Source organism: Lactuca virosa, chromosome 8 (genome assembly GCF_052849685.1).
Source record: "Lactuca virosa cultivar CGN04683 chromosome 8, Lactuca_virosa_CGN04683_v6, whole genome shotgun sequence".
In the NCBI taxonomy this organism is placed as follows: Eukaryota; Viridiplantae; Streptophyta; class Magnoliopsida; order Asterales; family Asteraceae; genus Lactuca; species Lactuca virosa.
This window is the reverse complement of record NC_136433.1, coordinates 118,136,994-118,155,470: the sequence shown is the minus strand read 5'-3', so window position 1 is coordinate 118,155,470 and position 18,477 is coordinate 118,136,994. Positions and strand designations below refer to the sequence as shown.

The 18,477-nt window shown below is 32.6% G+C and overlaps 1 protein-coding gene and 1 long non-coding RNA gene across 7 annotated transcripts; one reads left to right on the top strand and one right to left on the bottom strand.

The window, feature by feature from the left end:
• Positions 1–7,521: 7,521 nt before the first annotated feature.
• LOC145133118 (uncharacterized) lies at positions 7,522–9,576 on the bottom strand. Its single transcript, XM_079068051.1, has 2 exons — positions 8,806–9,576; positions 7,522–8,726 (listed from the first exon to the last, which is right to left on the bottom strand). The coding sequence occupies exons 1-2, from the start codon at positions 9,563–9,565 to the stop codon at positions 7,591–7,593; spliced, it is 1,896 nt and encodes a 631-aa protein (XP_078924177.1). The 5' UTR covers positions 9,566–9,576; the 3' UTR covers positions 7,522–7,590.
• A 1,412-nt stretch (positions 9,577–10,988) lies between these two features.
• Positions 10,989–14,677, top strand: LOC145134394 (uncharacterized). 6 transcript variants are annotated; one of them, XR_013719120.1, is made up of 7 exons: positions 10,989–11,318; positions 11,531–11,598; positions 11,936–12,028; positions 12,126–12,196; positions 13,421–13,489; positions 13,900–14,029; positions 14,473–14,677. It is a non-coding gene; the product is annotated as an uncharacterized LOC145134394 (long non-coding RNA). The 6 variants fall into 6 exon arrangements; XR_013719122.1 differs by having other exon boundaries at positions 13,249–13,489; XR_013719121.1 differs by having other exon boundaries at positions 12,126–13,320.
• The last annotated feature ends 3,800 nt before the right edge of the window (positions 14,678–18,477 follow it).

The window sequence follows — 18,477 nt, the reverse complement described above, 5'->3', positions numbered from 1 at the left end:
CAGAAATGGCAAGAAACATCATTTCTTTTCATGGTTTATATAAACAAGGATTTAGATTTTCGTTTGATAATAAAAAAAGGTTTTATTAATGCTTTTATTAATGGTGTTTTCTATTTTGAAGCATTGCCTTGTAATGGAATATATGAAACTGTGATGGTTGTAGACAATTTAGGAAATGATGTGTTGTATATCGATTCTTCCAATGATTTGGACAAAGCATGCTTGTGGCATTATCGTCTTGGACATGTCAACAAGAAACGCATAGCCCAACTTTAAAAGGATGGAGTGTTGGAGTCATTCGACCTTAGGGACGATGATGTGTGTGAGTCTTGTTTACTTGGAAAGATGACCAAGTCACCCTTCACTGGTACTTGTGAAAGGGGTGAGGCTTTATTGGATCTCATACACACAGATGTGTGTGGGCCCTTTAGATCTACCACAAGGGATGTGAGCCGCTTCTATGTGACTTTCACTGATGATTATAGCAGATATGGCTATATCTAGTTAATAAAGCACAAGTCAGAAACCTTTGAAAAGTTCAAAGAGTTTAAGCAAGAAGTGGAGAATCAGTTGGGCAGGAAAATCAAGATGCTTCGATCCGATCGAGGTGGAGAGTACCTTAGTCTTGAATTCTACGACGACCTCAAGGAATGCAGAATCATTTCGCCATTGACGCCACCTAGGACACCGCAGTTGAATGGTGTAGCTGAGAGGCGTAATCGAACCTTGCTAGACATGGTTCGTTCCATGATGAGTCGTGCTTCACTACCTATCTCATTATGTGGGTATGCCTTAGAGACTGCCACCCATATCCTTAACCTAGTCCCTACAAAGAAGGTTTCCAAAAAACCTCACGAGATGTGGACAAGGAAAGCTCCTTCGTTGGCACATATCAAGGTTTGGGGTTGCGAGGCTTTCGTAAGACGAGAGACTTACGACAAGCTCGAACCTCGTAATGGGCGATGTATTTTCATCGGCTACCCGCAGAAGTCCTTTGGATATCTCTTCTATAATCCGAGTGACAATGTTGTCTTCGTTGCGAGGAGAGGGGTTTTCCGAGAGCGAGAACTCATAAGCCAAGGAGACAGTGAGAGGCAAATTGAACTTGAAGAGCTTCAAGAATCGAACGATGAAGGAACCTCTAACAGTGGCGCTCAACCTGAGGAGGAAACTCCTATTGAACCGATGGACGAGTCCTTACCTCTTAGACGTTCCAGTAGAGTTAGTGTTCCACCTGTGTTATATGGTTTTCATATAACAAGTGAAGGTGATACATTTATTAGTGATAGTACACTAATAAATGTAGATGAACCTAACAGCTACAAGGAATCCATGGCAGGCCCAGAGTCTGCGAAATGGAAAGAGGCTATGGACAACGAGATTTAGTCCATGTATGACAACCAAGTTTGGGATTTGGTTGACAATGTGCCAGGTCGTAAGACGGTCGGGTGCAAATGGACGAATTTGTTTAATTAACATTGGTCAAGAATTAATTAAGAATTGATTTTGTGGTCAAAAGAGGTTAATTGAATTAAGGGTACTGAACTTGTAATTATGTGATAGTTGCAAAGTTGGGTGAGGAAACCCTAGGGTATAGGGTGGACGAATTCTAAGGATAAGGCCTTAGGAATTCGTCCAAAGGAAGGGTTCTAGAATTATCTTATGGGCTGCTTGGTGGATAAGTAACCAGATAAGGATAATGACTGAAACCCTAATTTCCACACTTATATAAAGACCCCTAGGGCATGAGATTTTGGCTACACCTTAACCCTAGAAGACTTGGAGCCGATTTTTCCCACTCCCCTCTCTCTCTTGCTTCATCCAATTGCTTTTGGTGTTTGTGATTCATTAGAGGCACAACATTTGGGGTGCTAAGGTTCTCAAAGCTTCAAGATCTACAATCAACAATCAAGGTATTCATCTAACTTGTTTATTTGAGATTCAATTAGTTTTTTTGTATGCTAGATTAGGGTTTGCAAGCTTTGGATAAATTTGCATGTACAATAGAGAAACCTAGATCCAAAGCTTTAGGGTTTTGCATGTGCACATAGGAATGTTCTTTTGCTCAAAACCCATCATGTATGGTATGCGGTATTATGGGGAACTTACTAAGCTTTATGCTTACTGTTTATGTTTAAAATGTTTTCAAGTACTTCTGGTTTCAAAAGGAAGGGTCTGACTTGATCACATTGCATCCCCTGGAGATTTATTCCGCATTGACTGTTTATGATTTACTCTGATGTTTTGAGAATACTTTTATTCTGATCATCTTTTGGGATAATGAATGAATGGTTTTGACTTATTTAAAATGAAATTTTTACTCGGTAATTTTGGGACATTACAGGATACAAGCTTTGGAATTCCAAAACAAGCAAAGTAATTATAAGTCGAAATGTTGTTTTCAACGAAACTGTGATGTATTACTCACCCAACAACCACACCAATTCTCACCATGGTTCTTTGCCAAATATTTTAGACTCATCTTAGGCTTCTCCTAATCCTATTAATTCCCATGAGATTGCTCAAATTCAGGTGGAGCACATTATCGCTTCTAAAAATATCGAAAATCAAGACAATTCGCTCAACTCGGGTAACATTGTTTCGTCGACTCCTTCAAGTTCTTTGTCCCATCTCATTCTATTGCAACTGATACACCTATTAGGGTTATTAGAAATCCTAGAAGGTTCACAAATGTTGCTAATTCAGTAGCTTATGCTTTCTCGGTTGTCGAAGAAATTGAAAATTATCAAGAGTCGTCACCCTATACCGAAGCAATTTCTACTTCTGATTTTGACAATTGGATGACTGTAATGCAAGAATAAATGGAATCTCTAGAGAAGAATTAGACTTAGGAACTTTTCAAATTACCCAAGGAAAAGAATCCAATTAGGTGCAAAAGGGTATAGCTAAATATCCGGTATAGAATTTATTGATGTGTTTTCTCCTGTTGTCAAGCATAGTTCCATTCGTACTTTACTTAGCATTGTTGCAATGTATGATTTGGTTCTTCAAAAACATGATGTGAAGACCACTTTCTTACACGGTGACTTGGAAGAAAACATTTGCATGGAGCAACCCAAAGGGTTTTCGATTCCCGGGAAAGAAGATTTGGTGTGTCGGTTAAAGTAATTGCTTTATGGCTTAAAGAAATCACCCCGAAAATGGTACAAGAATTTTGATAACTTCATGATGTCTCAAAATTTTAAAAGTTCAGATTATGATTCATGTGCTACCTAAAATTCGGCGAAGATCATCATATCTACTTATTACTCTATGTTGATGATATGCTTATAGCCAGAAAAGACAAGTCCGCCATCACCAAACTAAAAAACCAACTTAGCTGGGAGCGAGATGAAAGATTTGGGTGATGCAAAGAAAATAATTGGCATGGAAATTTCAAGGGATCAATCCATAGGAAAGTTATACTTAAGCCAAAGAAGCTACATAAAAAAAGTTCTACACCGATTCAACATGTAAAATGCCAAACCGGTAAGTACACCGCTTGCCGGCCATTTTTGGCTTTCTTCTAGACTTTCTCCACAAACAAATGATGAAACTGATCAGACATCAAAGGTCCCTTATTCAAGTGTAGTTGGATCGTTAATTTAGGTTATGGTTTGTTCCCGTTCCGACTTATCACATGCTTTAAGTGTTGTAAGTCGTTTTATGGCTAATCCAGGAAAGCAACATCGGAAAGCCGTTCAATGGATCTTCCAATAACTTAAAGGTACTTCTTGATGGGTTTTATATATTACAATAACAATGTACTTGCGGAATTTCACTTAACATTTAAGGGCACGTGCAACCTAAAGGATCTATGTCTTAACACTTTGAATGTAACATGTTATGAAAAACAAAATAACTTGAACCCTAATGAATCCCTAGTATAATCAAATAGAATAATTAGGATTACATACCGTTGATTTGTTATAGTAAACAAATCACTTCAATCTCCTTCTTGAAAAACTTGGAAATCAAGCACCAGAAATCTCGTGCCTCTAATGGCTCACACCCAAAACCTAGAAACCCTAGAATGAAGAGGAGAGAGAGAAGAGAGGTATACTTTTCATTCCTAAGCCTTATGGGAAGAGCATGAACGAAATTGAGGCTATAAGGGTCCTATTTATAATTTAGGTAACTTAGGGACAACACAATATTTGAATAATTAAATAATAGATTTAATCACTATTCAAATGCTTTCCTTATCTGCATCCAGGAGGCTTCTGGAAACCCGAAAGAGGCTCCCAAAACCGTCTATCCCTTGGATGATTCTAGAATTGCTTCTTTTGTTCAACTATTGAACAATTACAATTCATCCCTTGCACCTTTAATTAATTCCAATTAATCCCAAATTAATTCCAGATTAATTCTGATTAAAAATTAATTAATTCTAATTGATTTCTTATTAATTTATTAATCATATAAATTAACAAATCAATTATATAACAATTGATCTCATGTTAATTTATTAATTACATGATAAATTAACATATCAATTATCTATTTCCAATTAATATATTAATCACATAACATATTACCATATTATTTATCTCTCTTTCTCCTAATATCATTTCTAGCTATTTCAGGTTATGAGGGCAACCCAAAAGGAACTTTGCTCATAATTCAAGATTATACTAATTTAGTTATTGTTAAATATTTAAGGGTGCATTCAAGATTAAAAACTAATTTAGTTATGTTGCTGAAGTGTGGTTTCATCTCAAGGTGGAGATTGTTGAATATGATCCGAATCAAAGCATGCATTGGCTTTTTCTGTTTGGTGATACATTTCGGAACCTGTCGCTAAAGAGTGTGGCAAACCGTCAAGCTTCCTTGTTCACCAAGGCTTCCGTTTTTCCTGACTCTCCAAGTAGAGTTAGATTATAACTCTTTTATTTATTCTTAGATATAGGATATTAGATCATATTTTTCTAGATATCCTTTTCATTCCCGTTTTACACCAACATAAAGCATTTGTAACCCTTTTCAATATTGTGATTAATATAGTGTTCATTCAAAGTGTTTTTTTCCCTGATTTCGGGTTTTTCCACTATAAATCCGGTGTTCTTTTGATTTGTTCTTACATTTTCATCTTTAGAAAAATAACGCATACATAAATGAAGTAAAAAAAATAAGCATGTCAGGCGTTGTTTGTTTTATTGCAATTCATAATAATACCAAAACCCCTTCCATCCACTTGTAACAAATAGAAAATTAGAAGAAGATTACATTATACTCGTTATGTAGGGTTATGTTTTCCTTATTGCAATTCGTTTCATTTCCTTTTAATCCTTACATGGTTGTGAAGACTCATACATGGTTGAATCAAACAAAAGAAGTAGGAAAAAGAATAGATACAAACCTAACAATGGAATCAAGATGCCTCAATCTCCCACATAATGCATCGACAGATAGATGCAACCAACAAAAGGATAGATGCAACCAACAAAAGGATCGTTCCAGGAATGGCGCCAATAGGTAGAGCAATATCACGATTGGGTTGTTCTGCTGGAGTCGATTGATTATCCAGACGTGGAGGTTTTAAATAAGGATTAGAACGACTGATTTTTTCAAGGCTGATTTTGTAAAATTGGGGTGAGCGTTTTCTTAAACGTTGGTTCTCCTAGCGTTTGATTTTGAAGCGTTTAGTTGAACCTAAAAGCTAAACGATCCGGTTGCTGAATGCTGCCAAACGAAGCTTCTTCTTTTCTAAGTGTTTTCTCAAAAGATAAACACTACAAGCTCTCAAACATTGCATGCCAACACAACCTTATTGGTAAATGGTTTTGTGAAAATAATTGTTTAATAAATATTTTAGCAAATTGAAATTAAATGGTACTATTTTTTCAACCAAATTTCATATTTTATGTTCTTGCATGGTATCTACTTCTCATTTGTTTTGTTTTGTTTTTTGTTTTTTTGTTTTTTTTGTATTTTTGTTTGTTTTTTTTTTGTTTTGAACTTTTTGTAGTTCTTAAAATTTTGAATACTTATGATTTGTCCTAACTCTGACACCAAAATATATTTTTTTATCAGAAAAATTAGTTTTTATGGAGTAAGGTTAGTCCGAAATGCCCCTCGATCATTTCGGACGTGGTGATCATTTTGGTAAAACAGAAAAGTTTAGTTATTTCTACAAATTCCAAGATTCCAAATAGTCATATTTATGAATATCTCTATATAAAAAATGGAATGCTACGTGCAACCCATAAACTCCCATACAATTTCTAATACATTAGAGACAACTTATACCGACTAATATGATGGACTATAAGTTTTTTAGAAAGGGAACTTCCCTAACGAGGGTTTCCGGGCCAGCTTTCACGCACCGACTAATCCCCCGTTGCAAACATGAGGTTTGTCTCATGTCCTGGAGTCACTGCAGGCGAACCTCCATGGCCACAAGGGCTTAGTGGTGCCAGGATTTGAACATGGGTCAATAGGTTATCCACCATATCTTCCACATGCTTTACCAAGTCACCACAATATGTTCAAGATCTTCCAAAAATTTAACGACTACGTAGGTTTCACCGGTTGTTGTTGTTTGTTTTTGATCCACTAGAAGAATAAGACATATAATGCTATTAGGGTTTAAACACTTCAACAAGCAATTTAGACGATTTCACACAGAGTAATAACCGTAAACGAAAAAACAAGAACACAATATTTAACGTGCTTCACATGATCGGATTGATCGACTACGTCCATGGGCGAACATAAGAGAAAGATGTTATTGATATTGTCGTATGGCTTTAGTACATTAGGTTACACGAATTCAAGGGATATATATATATAGGTTTTGGTTTTATGGAAAACAAAAAACCCTAAAAATCATTAAAATGAATAAAAAAATACTTAGAGATCAAAATTTTTTTTTTTTACAAAAAAAAAAAAAAGATTTTTTATTTTTTTTTTAGCGAAATTGTAAAAAATGCTGCGATTTTTTGATAAAAAAATTCAAAAAAAAGTTTTGTGATGTCTTGGTATTTTTTTTATGCATTTTTATATTTTTTAGGGTTTTTTTGTTTTCCAAATAACCCTTCCCTATATATATATATATATATATATATATATATATATATATATATATATATATATATATATATATATATATATATATATATATATACTAGTAAGCTTACACGAATTCAAGGATATATATATATATATATATATATATATATATATATATATATATATATATATATATATATATATATATATTAGTAAGTTGACGCTAATCCATAAACTACGATGAAAACCGGCTCATGATGCAATTTTAAGGCGAATATGACATGGGTCTGCCTAGTGGCTATATGGTCAAAAAGATGAATGAGACTCAACAACTTAACAAATGAAACTCTAATTCGAAAATAAGAAACTGAAAATATTAAACAAAAAGAATGCAAGAGTTTATTATTCATGCATTAATAAGATTTTTTTTATTGTATCATTATACAGATAAACTAGGGAAAAATACAAGAAATTAAGTGTAATAAAAACTACAAATTTTACTATGGTTTCAAGCATACGGAAGATAAACCAAACACATCATAATTTCTTGTGTAGACTATGGAAGATAAATCAAAAACTTTAGTATACTTTACAATGGTAATGAATTGCAAACTCACACACGAGACATTTAAAGATCAATTGGTACTGTAAATAAACACGACACCTTTTGCAATTTCCATCGGACGCAATACCTTGAGCAAATGAGAGAGGGTGTGGGTGAGCATCGGTGTTATAAATGCCTCCGAACTTTATATTGACGAAATAATGAACGTTTTTTCTATAAATTCTATAGGTATGTGTCTCGCTCTGAAGTATCAATGGAGCACAAGAAGCATGTACAGACTGAACACAATCTTGACAATGATAGAAAGATTGATGAGGATCCAAATCCTCCTCACAAATTTCACAAAAGTATTCGCTCTTATGGTTCTCAATCGGAAGGTAACTTAGATGCATGGGATGCTTGTCATACTTATGCCTGATTGTCTCGGGTGATAACAAAGCACATTCGGGATGTATATAGATATCACACGTGTTGCAGTGGAATGAAAGTTGGCCTCCAGTGGTATATTGGTGACACATAGGACAAGGACCACAACGAATTTTTATTTGAACTATTGAAAGAAGGTGATATGGGTGAGCTTTATGTGTGATTTGTGTAGGTATAAACCCACAAGTAACATCAACATAGTATTTACATTCGACACAACAATATGCAAATCCATTGCAAGGTAGACAGCAAGCAGCACAATAGAACACACCGAAAAAGAAAGGAAGGACCTGTGGATACATGAGAAGAAGGGTATGTTGTGGGTGACCTGGGTGATTTTCTATTTTTGGAGGGAGTCGGGTGCACCACTCATGGAGAGCAAAGTTGCAACCCTGAGCACACCTATAAAAGGGCATGGTTGCGGTGATTGGTCTAAGACATCCATTGCATAACAGTTGGGTCTTTTTCATTGGGTTATGACAAATTATTAATAACAAAGAGGAGGAGGTTTGCGCATTGGTCTGTGTCAGATCAACTAGAATCAGAGGGTGTTCATGACTGATATGTTGTATGTTTACCTCTTCATTATTGCTTATCAACATCCCAGATCCAGTTTGCTTGAAAAACAAGTGTTTTGGTATGCTGTAAGTTTCATCAGGGAATGGGAGATGAAGAAGACCAGGATAGTCAACATCTTTGTAATTTTGAATGGTTTTTCCGGCTCCTGAAAAATTGGGAATTAGCTAGTATACATCAAATAAATAACAATTTAATTAATAATTTAGGAAAGGAAAATGGTTTACCAGCAGGCGGCACTCTAGTTGCACAATCCACGTGGGTATAGTACATACATTTATCACATTTGTAACTCCAAAGATTATACGTATCATAAAAACCATGATTGCATACTCTACATCTAGGATGATGTTTAGCTGCTTGATCTTTCTTAGCGAAGAAATATGAAATGGTGAGTGGGTGAGTATGATAAAAAGCACCATCTGTGGTCTCTTGGATTAGCAAAGTTTCTGGTAGGAAAGCACAGTCACTGTGTATGGTGAAGCCATCACAAATGGTGCATTGATAGAACATCCCTTTATGTTCCTTCCCACAGGCACTACACTGGCATAAAATGGGCTTATAAGGGGTTAAACACCTTAGCCAGTGAGGGTGGGATGGATGATGGATGATATTTTTTCCTAGGTCAAGGGCACACTTTTCATGGCTCTGACAAATATGGAAAGTGCCACGACGATATGATATCAGGTGAAGAGTATCTGGGTGTAAATTATAGGATTGGTCCACGTACCTTGCTGAGCGTTCAGCACAGAATCTGTGAAGTGAGATATGACATGATGAACGTATGTAACATTTGTAGTAGTACCTGTGGTACATATGGATTTCTTTGCGACAGCTGTCACATGTGGCACCATGAAACCACTCTTTCGTAATCGGATCACCACCCTCTTCTTCTTCTTCTTCTTCTTCATTGTGGTGTGGATATTGTAGCTGCAAATCAATTAGCTCCAGTGGATGAGCATGTTGAGGTACTTCAAGTGCCTCCATTATAATTATGTATTTCTCTCTTTCAGATAATAATGTTAGATTTTCTATCTTATTTATAACAAAAAAAAGAGAGAATATGTGTGGCAGTTTCACCAAACAAAGTTTTTCTTTCTTGTTTACACTTGTTTATCTTTTACTTTTTTGTTATTCTTTTTTTCTTTTCCAAAGAAGAAATCAGTGAAACTTTTTCAAAACTGGTTTCTCATAGTAATTTAATTAGCTTCAAGTAATTTACCAACCAAAGTTTCCCCATTTGTCCCTTATAATATGAAGACATTCCATAATTAACGATGCATTCTATGAGTGTTTTAATTATCAGTCAAAAAAGAATATGCACTGTAATGTTAACAATGTTTTTCTCAAAGTTTTCATTATTCCAGATTTGGTTTTATGTTTTGTTCCTTTTTCATCTAATAGGTAAGGAATAAACACAGCGTTCTGTTCCTTTATTATTTAGCTTTACTTCAGTTCTTTAGTACCACCTCAGCACCTCTCTATAGTAAGTAAGGAATGAGTCCCAATTTTAAGTTGTATATTAATCTTGTCCCAATAAGTAAGGAATAAGTCCCAAAGTCAATCGGTTGAGTTGACTGTTGTAAGATCTCAGATGGGGTCGTTTTCCTCTGATCCGTAAACAAAATATATATGAAGTTGAATAAATCAAATTACAAATGATTTGCATAACTTACATACGTTTAAGAAAGTTGTAGCAAAATTTTAAGGTATCATAAGATATACAAGAGAAAAAAGTATAAAATAAGCGATAGTCAACCATACCCAACTGCCAATAAACTATATAAGCCTAACAAAATTTAATTTTCTTTTATACGTATCTATGATCATTATGTTGTAGACTTCTCATGTATAATCAATCACCTGGAACCAGATTAGATTTATTCAGACTGAACTCTTCGCGAATTGTCTTCTTCTATAATGGTTGTTGATGAGAAACCAAGAACAACAATGTGTATAGACTCCTATGCAAGTTTCTCCGCCTTAATTTCCTTCTGAAATATAATTGTAGGTATGTTTAAATGTTTATTAAATAAAATATGAATCTAAAATTTGGAGTATGAGTGGAATGTACCTAAAAGCATTTCTGGTTTTGGATTAAAAACACTACTAGAAAATAGAGTAATAGCGACAGAATTTTAGCGACGGAAAAAATCCGTCGGAAAAAGCAACGAATTTCCGACGGATTTCCGACAGACAAATTATTAGGATATTAGCGACGTTTTTGCAACGGTGTGGCAACAGAATAAAATTTGTCGGTAATCTGTTACACTATACCGACGGAAATCAACAAATTTGAAATTCCGTCGGAAATCCGTTACTGAATTCCAATTTTTTTTTTTTTTAAATAGTTAGGGCAATTTGGTAAATAAGTGAATGTTAAAGTCAGAACAAAAAGAAAACACGTCAATTTTGCCCTACTCTCATTTTCCCTCTTCTCCTCTTCTCGTTCTTTCTAGTTCACACGATATCTCCCACTGCAACCAGCCGGCTCTGCCTCCGATCTGCAACCATCTCCGATCTGCAACCAGCCGGCCACTTCCTCCGGCAACGATGTCGCCTCCGCCATCACCGCCGGCAGCAAAGACCTCCAGCTCCTCCGAAGTCATCGACGCAACATACCTTCTCCCTCCGACTGCTGTCGCCACTCTCTTGTCGCCACCACCATCGTCGAAGTTGCTGATGTAGCTGGTAGACCTTATCAATTGATCCGATTTCAGCTTTTTTTCTCCAAGTTTTGGTAAAAAAAACCCTAACTTATTTTTTCTATTACATCGATTGAGTTCTAGGTTTATTTATTTATTTATTTTTTTCTAAATTGGATTATCAGATCCCAAATTAGGCATTATATAACCTATCCAATCAGATTTTGTTGATAAATAGTCTTATACATTTATTTCTTCAGTGGTCCTGTTCTGAACTTCATGAAATGAATCTGATTTTACGTTTCAGAGTTGGAGTGGATGATGTTTGGTTCTTTGTGTCAGCAGAAGGGTTCCTCTTGAACACCATTTTATCAGGTAACTCAAGAATATTGTCCCTGTTCCACCTTAATCTTAGCTAGCCTTTTAATCAATCGGGCTCTCTCAATCCTCTGATACAGTTGATACACCTTCCCACATTGATGCAAACATTATGGATATTTCCTTCATACCCTGTTTCAAACATTAGGGATAAAAAGCTAATTACATAATTATAAATTAATAAACATATAATTATAGATGCAGAAAGATGTTGGAAGGAAAGAAAAAAACTCACAGAAATCAACTCTTTCCGAGCATCCTGTAATTCATCATTGCTTAATCTTTCTTTTATTACCAATTCTTGATTAAGCTCTTCTTTTATTTTGTATAACAGACATCAAATATTTGAAGATGGGCATTTGACACTTAAAGTGAGGCATGGGCATTTTTTTTGCAACTCAGAGCAATTATATTCAGTGCTTAATGGGTATGTTTTGTTGTTATTCTTTTTAAATTTGAATATTCTCATTGACAAACCGAGTGATTCTAAACATCTGGGTATATCTTGTTGTGTGTTCTTATAGTGGAGATACTGAAAATTGCTATACTCCAAGTGTATTGAGAAATAGCAAAATACTTTCAGCTCTTACTCCAGGTATATTCTGTGTTCTAAATTCTTGTTGTGTGTGTTAGTTTACATTGATTAGCATTTCAAACCAAAAGAACTTCAATGAGAAAATGGCCGAAATGCAATAAATACCAAAATACTACAAATTGTTGTATACTTCCAGCTAAAGACTTTTAACTTATAAGGTATTCAACATCTTTCTATTACTAAACTTCCAAATCAACACAGTTTTCACTTTCATATATTTGTACATCTTTGTAGTACCACATCCTTTTTATCTGAGATATTATGGTCATAAGAAAGCCCAGAACATAAATTCAACTACTATAAGATAACAAATGCAGTATCCATTTAGTAAAAAAAAAAGAACCATGAAAAAATCAAGTAAAAACAATTTACCTAATAACGATCATTGATTTCCCTTTGTTGATTTGCTCTTATTGGCCTGAAAGAGTGAAAATTTATTTTAAAAAATAAAAAAACTTGGAACTTAATGGGAAAAGCCTGATCTCCGTATCTATTAAGTCTTCCTTTTTGTATTAAGTCAAAAGAAACAACCATTTAGTCAATGAAATCAATCAAGCATTTTCATCATCATTTTCAATTGTAGCAGTTGTCCCTTCATATAACAGTAGCAGCAATAGTAGGATTAGATGTGGTATATATTCTAGTCTTTTAGGCCCACAAAATGAAGAATGTGTAATATAAATGAATATGTGAATATGGGTACCGTTTATTTGATTTAAGGAGAATTGAGATTGTGGGTCCCATAAACTTAATGTACTGAGAATTGAGTTTATTGGGAGATAAAATGGTAAATGGTATGAAAGAATAACAGGAAACAACAACGTATTTTACCTCTTTTACTGATATAATTAAAAAAAATTAGCATTTATTTAAATCTAAGAAACTTCCACATCATGGGATGAACATCAGAAGTATACCGCTTCCACAATGACCCCAATGCTGGTAACTGTCAAATCCAATAGAAAGTTTAATTTTAGGGATTTTACTCTAATTTATATGACGTCTTACGTTTTTGTCCCTCTTGGTGTTTATATGACTCTCTACTGCATCAGGATTCTTAATGACTTTGGTGTGTTTTTGTCCCTCTTGCTATTGCTATGTTGCATATGGTGAAGGGTAGTTTGGTAAATTTAAATTATTTCAAGGGAAGTGATACAATTTTAGTAACTAAATTTGGGTTTAATGTTTTTTTTTTCATTTGTTTTTGTCTGATGTTTGTCGCAGGAGGAATTAATTATCCATGAAAAGGGTCTTTTACTTCAACTTCCATTGAGATAAATACCCCTGGAGAAGGTATGTCGATATCTTATGTAGAGTGTTGTGGATTATTTTATCTTAACTTATTCATAATTTTATTTTTCTATGCAATGATATGGATGTTTTCGTGCATGTGAGTATATGGAACATGATAAATAAAATATTTTCCCATCTTTATACTTCTAATCTTTCTTCGTGTATCAATCTATTGTATTGTAAAAAATAAAATGACAAAATTGTCCCTAATATGAATTAATGTTACTTTTTTATTTAAATTACATTTACCCTTTTATTTTGATTGCATACATAAATTTTTTGATTTTTCTTTCACTTTAATGATGTTTTTCTATTTGCTTTTTTAGAGTAAATAAGCCAAACTGTTTGCATAAGCCAAAATGACCATTTTGCCCTTTCTTAATTTGCAAAACATCATTTCATGAAAACAGCATGGACGGATCAGCTATCTCAGAGTCATTTTCTGGTCACAATCTTCAAGTTTTTCATGACTCAGAAGATAAAGATTTTCTTGAGATTGCATCAAGGATAAATGGAAATAAAACATTTAATAATAAACAGGTTAAATATCTTTACTTACTTCTTTCTCTTTCTCTTTTTGTCATGTATACACTGAAATATATTGTATTATATATAACAATTATCACATTTTGGAATATTTTATAAAATGAAAGTGCATTCCTATTACTTGACAGAAATATGCTTGATTGCATTCACCAAAGTAAACCCATGTGTAATTTTCAGTGATTTTTCTTGTATCAAGTATCATATAAAAAATAGGGTCTTCACAGAATTTGCTGATCAATTTTTAAAAATTTTTATTTTCACAGAAATCTACATTTTTCATCTAACATCTAATACCATGGGCCCATGTTGTCATAATTGCTACTTGTTAATATCATTCATTTTTACTTTTTTATTCCCCTTTATTGTCAACATTGGAGGACATTTATGGTATTTGACAACATATAAATATTTCTCTAGCTAACAACTCTCAATGATAGGTGTGGAATCACGAGCTAATCAAGAAGGAATTCTCTATTGGTTGTAGACAATATTTGATAATATGGATTGAAATTTATAGATTTAATGTATGTCAAATGATTGAAATTTATGGATTTATTTTTATATTTGTTGGTTTTAAAATATAGATTTGATGTATGTTTAAAAAATTTATGTGTTGAATATGTAATTATTTTTAGTTTTTAATTTCTTCATTAATTTGTAAATTTTTTTATAATGCCAAAATCCGTCGCTAATCTGTCACAAAAACAATTGTAGTCATTTTGAGATTCTGTCAGTAATCTGTTAGTAAGTTATTCCAAATTCCGTCGGTAATCTGTTAGTAAGTTATTTCAGATTCCGTTGGTAATCTGTTACTAAAATTTTCCGTCGGTAATCTGTTGCAAACAAATTCCGTCGGTAATCTGTTGCAAAATATATTCCGTTGGTGATCTGTTACTATTTCTGACGGAAAAATCCGTCACTAAAAATTAACCATAGCTGTCGGAAATCCGTTACAAACAATTAGCGACAAGAATATACCGACGGATTTTGGTGTGTTACAATTCCGTCGGTAAAGAGCATTAGCGACGGATTACCGACGGTTTTTGCTGTCGGTAATGCTCTTTTTTGTAGTAGTGAAAGCACTCACACCCAAGGGCGGAACCAATTTTTTTTTAGGGTGTTCCTTATAAAATAATTGATATATATATATATATATATATATATATATATATATATATATATATATATATATATATATCAAATGAGAACACCTAAAAGGTTGAGAACGCGATAACAGATATATTCAGTTGTGATTCCATGTATTTATTTGTGGAGAAATGATAAATTTTTACGCACAATCAACATGAATATGCTTTTTCTTTTCAATTGAAATTAAAGGCGTAAAAATTTATCATTTCTCCACAAATGAATACATGGAATCGAAAATAAATATACTTTGTTCTCGCGTTCTCAACCTTTTTGGTGTTCTCATTTGATCCTACTCCTATATATATATATATATATATATATATATATATATATATATATATATATATATATATATATATATATATATATATATATATATATATAATTGACAAACCATCTGGGGTATTCACAGTTGAAATTTTTATCAAAGAAAATGAACCATGAATGAGAATAGTTTCGAAGAAAAAATGCTTTAGTCCAAGCTTCTTGGTAATCATAATATGAATATCTTGGATAAGCAGGGAATTGATAAAGGGGTTTTTCGAAGGAAAGATTGGATGACCAATTTTCTGGAGAAATGATTTTAAGAATTCGGGTTTTGCTAAAATCAATAGATCCTTCCTTATTATTAGAACGGTGATCAATCTGAACAGATCCAGATTCTTGTAGAATGGTTTGATAATATTCTCGAGATTTGTAAGAGTTTTCATGAAAGGTTTTTCCTCGACCAAAGAGATGTTCAGTAAGAACATGAAAACCTTGATTAAGCTTAAGAATTTGAGAATCTTCAAGTATTTGGATTTTCAAGAGATTTGGATTGAGAACATAAGGGGCTTTATTTGTAGGTTTAGGATTTGTTGAAATTTGTGTCTCAGAAGGAATAGGTTTTGAAAAAGGGCTAATTGATTGAACTGGAGAAATGTTTGGAGTAGCTAGTTTTGATTGTAGCATGTTTGAATAAAGTTGAGAATTTTTTGCAATTGGAGTTAATGGGGAAAAACGATTTTGACTTGAGAAAGGAACAAGCTTTTGATTAACTGGTTTCTTGTCTTCAATCTTGGAGGAAGACGATGAACTCATTTTCCCTGCAAAAATTCACGAGAAAGAAAATCTGGTAATGAATTGCTTTCTCCTTTTATAAATTCAATATCGAAATCAAAATTGCCCAACAATGCTTGCCATCTAGCAAAAATTTGTTTAGAAATAATATTTTTAACATCTTTTTCTAAAATTGATTTTGCAGATTGACAATCAATTCTTAATAAAAACTTTTTCATAAATAAATCATCTTCAAATTTAGTAATACATAAAACAATACTTAAAATCTCCTTTTTAACAGTTGAATAATTCTTTTGAGTATTATTCCAAGCACCTGAATAAAAACGAACCAATTGTTCTTCAGAGGAATTTGATAATTTTTGTTTTAAAATACCTCCAAATCCAATATCACTAGCATCAGTTTCGACTATGATATTAGCATGAGGATGTGGTAAATTTAAACAAGGTAAAGAAGGAATTTTTTGTTTTATAAGTTTAACAATATTAGTATGTTCTTGAGTCCAAGGTTCTGGATTGTTTTTTAATCTATTATAAAGAGGTTTGCAAAGAGTTCCTAAATCTTTGAAAAAATCATGAATATAATTTAAACATCCTAGAAACCGTTGAAGTTGTTTTTTATCTATAATTTCATCAGGAAATTTATTAGAAAATTCTAAACTTCTTATAATAGGTTTAATAGTATTATTAACAATGTTATGTCCTAAAAATCTAATTTCATTTTGAAATAAATGCATTTTCTTAGCTGAAACAGCTAAGCCATTTTTATAAATTAAATCATAAAACTGATTTAAATGTTTGAAATGTTGATCAATAGATTTTGAAAAAATAAGAACATCATCAATATAAACAATTGAAAAACTATTTATAGGAATGATAATATCATTCATAACGTTTTGAAATTCAGAAGGAGCATTCTTTAAACCAAAGGGCATAACGTTCCACTCATAATGACCAAAAGGAACATTAAAACCTGTTTTGTATTTATCTTCTTCATGAATTTGAATTTGCCAAAAACCAGATTTCATATCGAATTTTGAAAATATTTTTGAATCATAAAGTTTTTTCAATAAATCTCTTTTATTAGGAATAGGATATCTAATCCAATCTAAAACTTTATTTAAAGGTTTATAATTGATAACTAATCTTGGTGATCCTCTTTCTAATTCAGCAGCATTCATAACATAGAAAGCTGAACAAGACCAAGGAGATTTAGAAGGTCTAATTAATTTTTTGTCCAATAAATCTTGAATTTCTTTTTTACAATGAGCTTCTAATTCATTATTCATATGAATAGCTCTTGATTTTGAAGGAATATCTTTTTCATTAAAAGTTTTAATATAAGGTAATTTGACAATATGTTGTTTTCTGTTCCAAAAGGCGTTTGGAATATTTGAGCAAACATTATTTTCAAACTTTTGTTTTAAAGCTATAATTTTGTCTTGAATATACTTATCTTGTAATTGATTATGTATACGAAAATCATTAATTTCATTGATAAGGTAATTTGCTTGTTTTGTTTTATAATTAAGAATATTAATAGTTGAATAAGACGGAGGTTCACAAAATTTAAACATAATTTCTTTTCCAAAAACTTTAGTAATAATTCCATCATCTTGAACCATAAAAGGATATAATTTAGTAATAAAAGGTGTTCCTAAAATTAAAGGAGAAGTAAGATTTTTTACTAAAATTAAATGAGTTTTATAACAATAATCTTGATTGTTACAAATATGAACATCGGAAACTTTATAATTTATTTTTAAACTGGTTCCTTCAGCTCCAGTAAGCCTAGAAGAAGTTTTTTCATAAAATTGAGTGGGAAATATACCTTCTTGTATACAGTTCATATCAGCACCACTATCAATTAGAGCAGTAATATCCATTTTAAAATTATCCTTTACTAAAGTTATTTGAGTATTCCATTTTTGAGAAATTTGATCATTTATAATTCTTTCGATAACCTTTTCATCTTTATTATCATTATTTTGTGAATTAATAATATTTTTTCCCTTTTCAAGAGTTATAATTTTGCCTTTAATTTCTTTTATGTCTTGTTTAACTGATTTTAATTCTTCTTGAAGTTCTTGCATGGAAATGGGTTTTGTTTCAGAAAATCGTTCATATATGTCCTTTAAATTAAAAATTTTTGTATTATCTGAAACAGAATTTTCATTCTTATTAAGCATTTGTTTTATTAACAGTTCTTGGATATTTTTATCTTTAATGGAATCTAA

Excerpts from the sequence above, each read along its gene's own strand:
- LOC145133118 (XM_079068051.1), bottom strand. The coding sequence starts at position 9,565 with ATGGAGGCACTTGAAGTACCTCAACATGCTCATCCACTGGAGCTAATT. Across the intron at positions 8,727-8,805 it reads AACTAGAGTGCCGCCTGCTG|GAGCCGGAAAAACCATTCAA; the intron begins GTAAACCATTTT and ends CCAATTTTTCAG.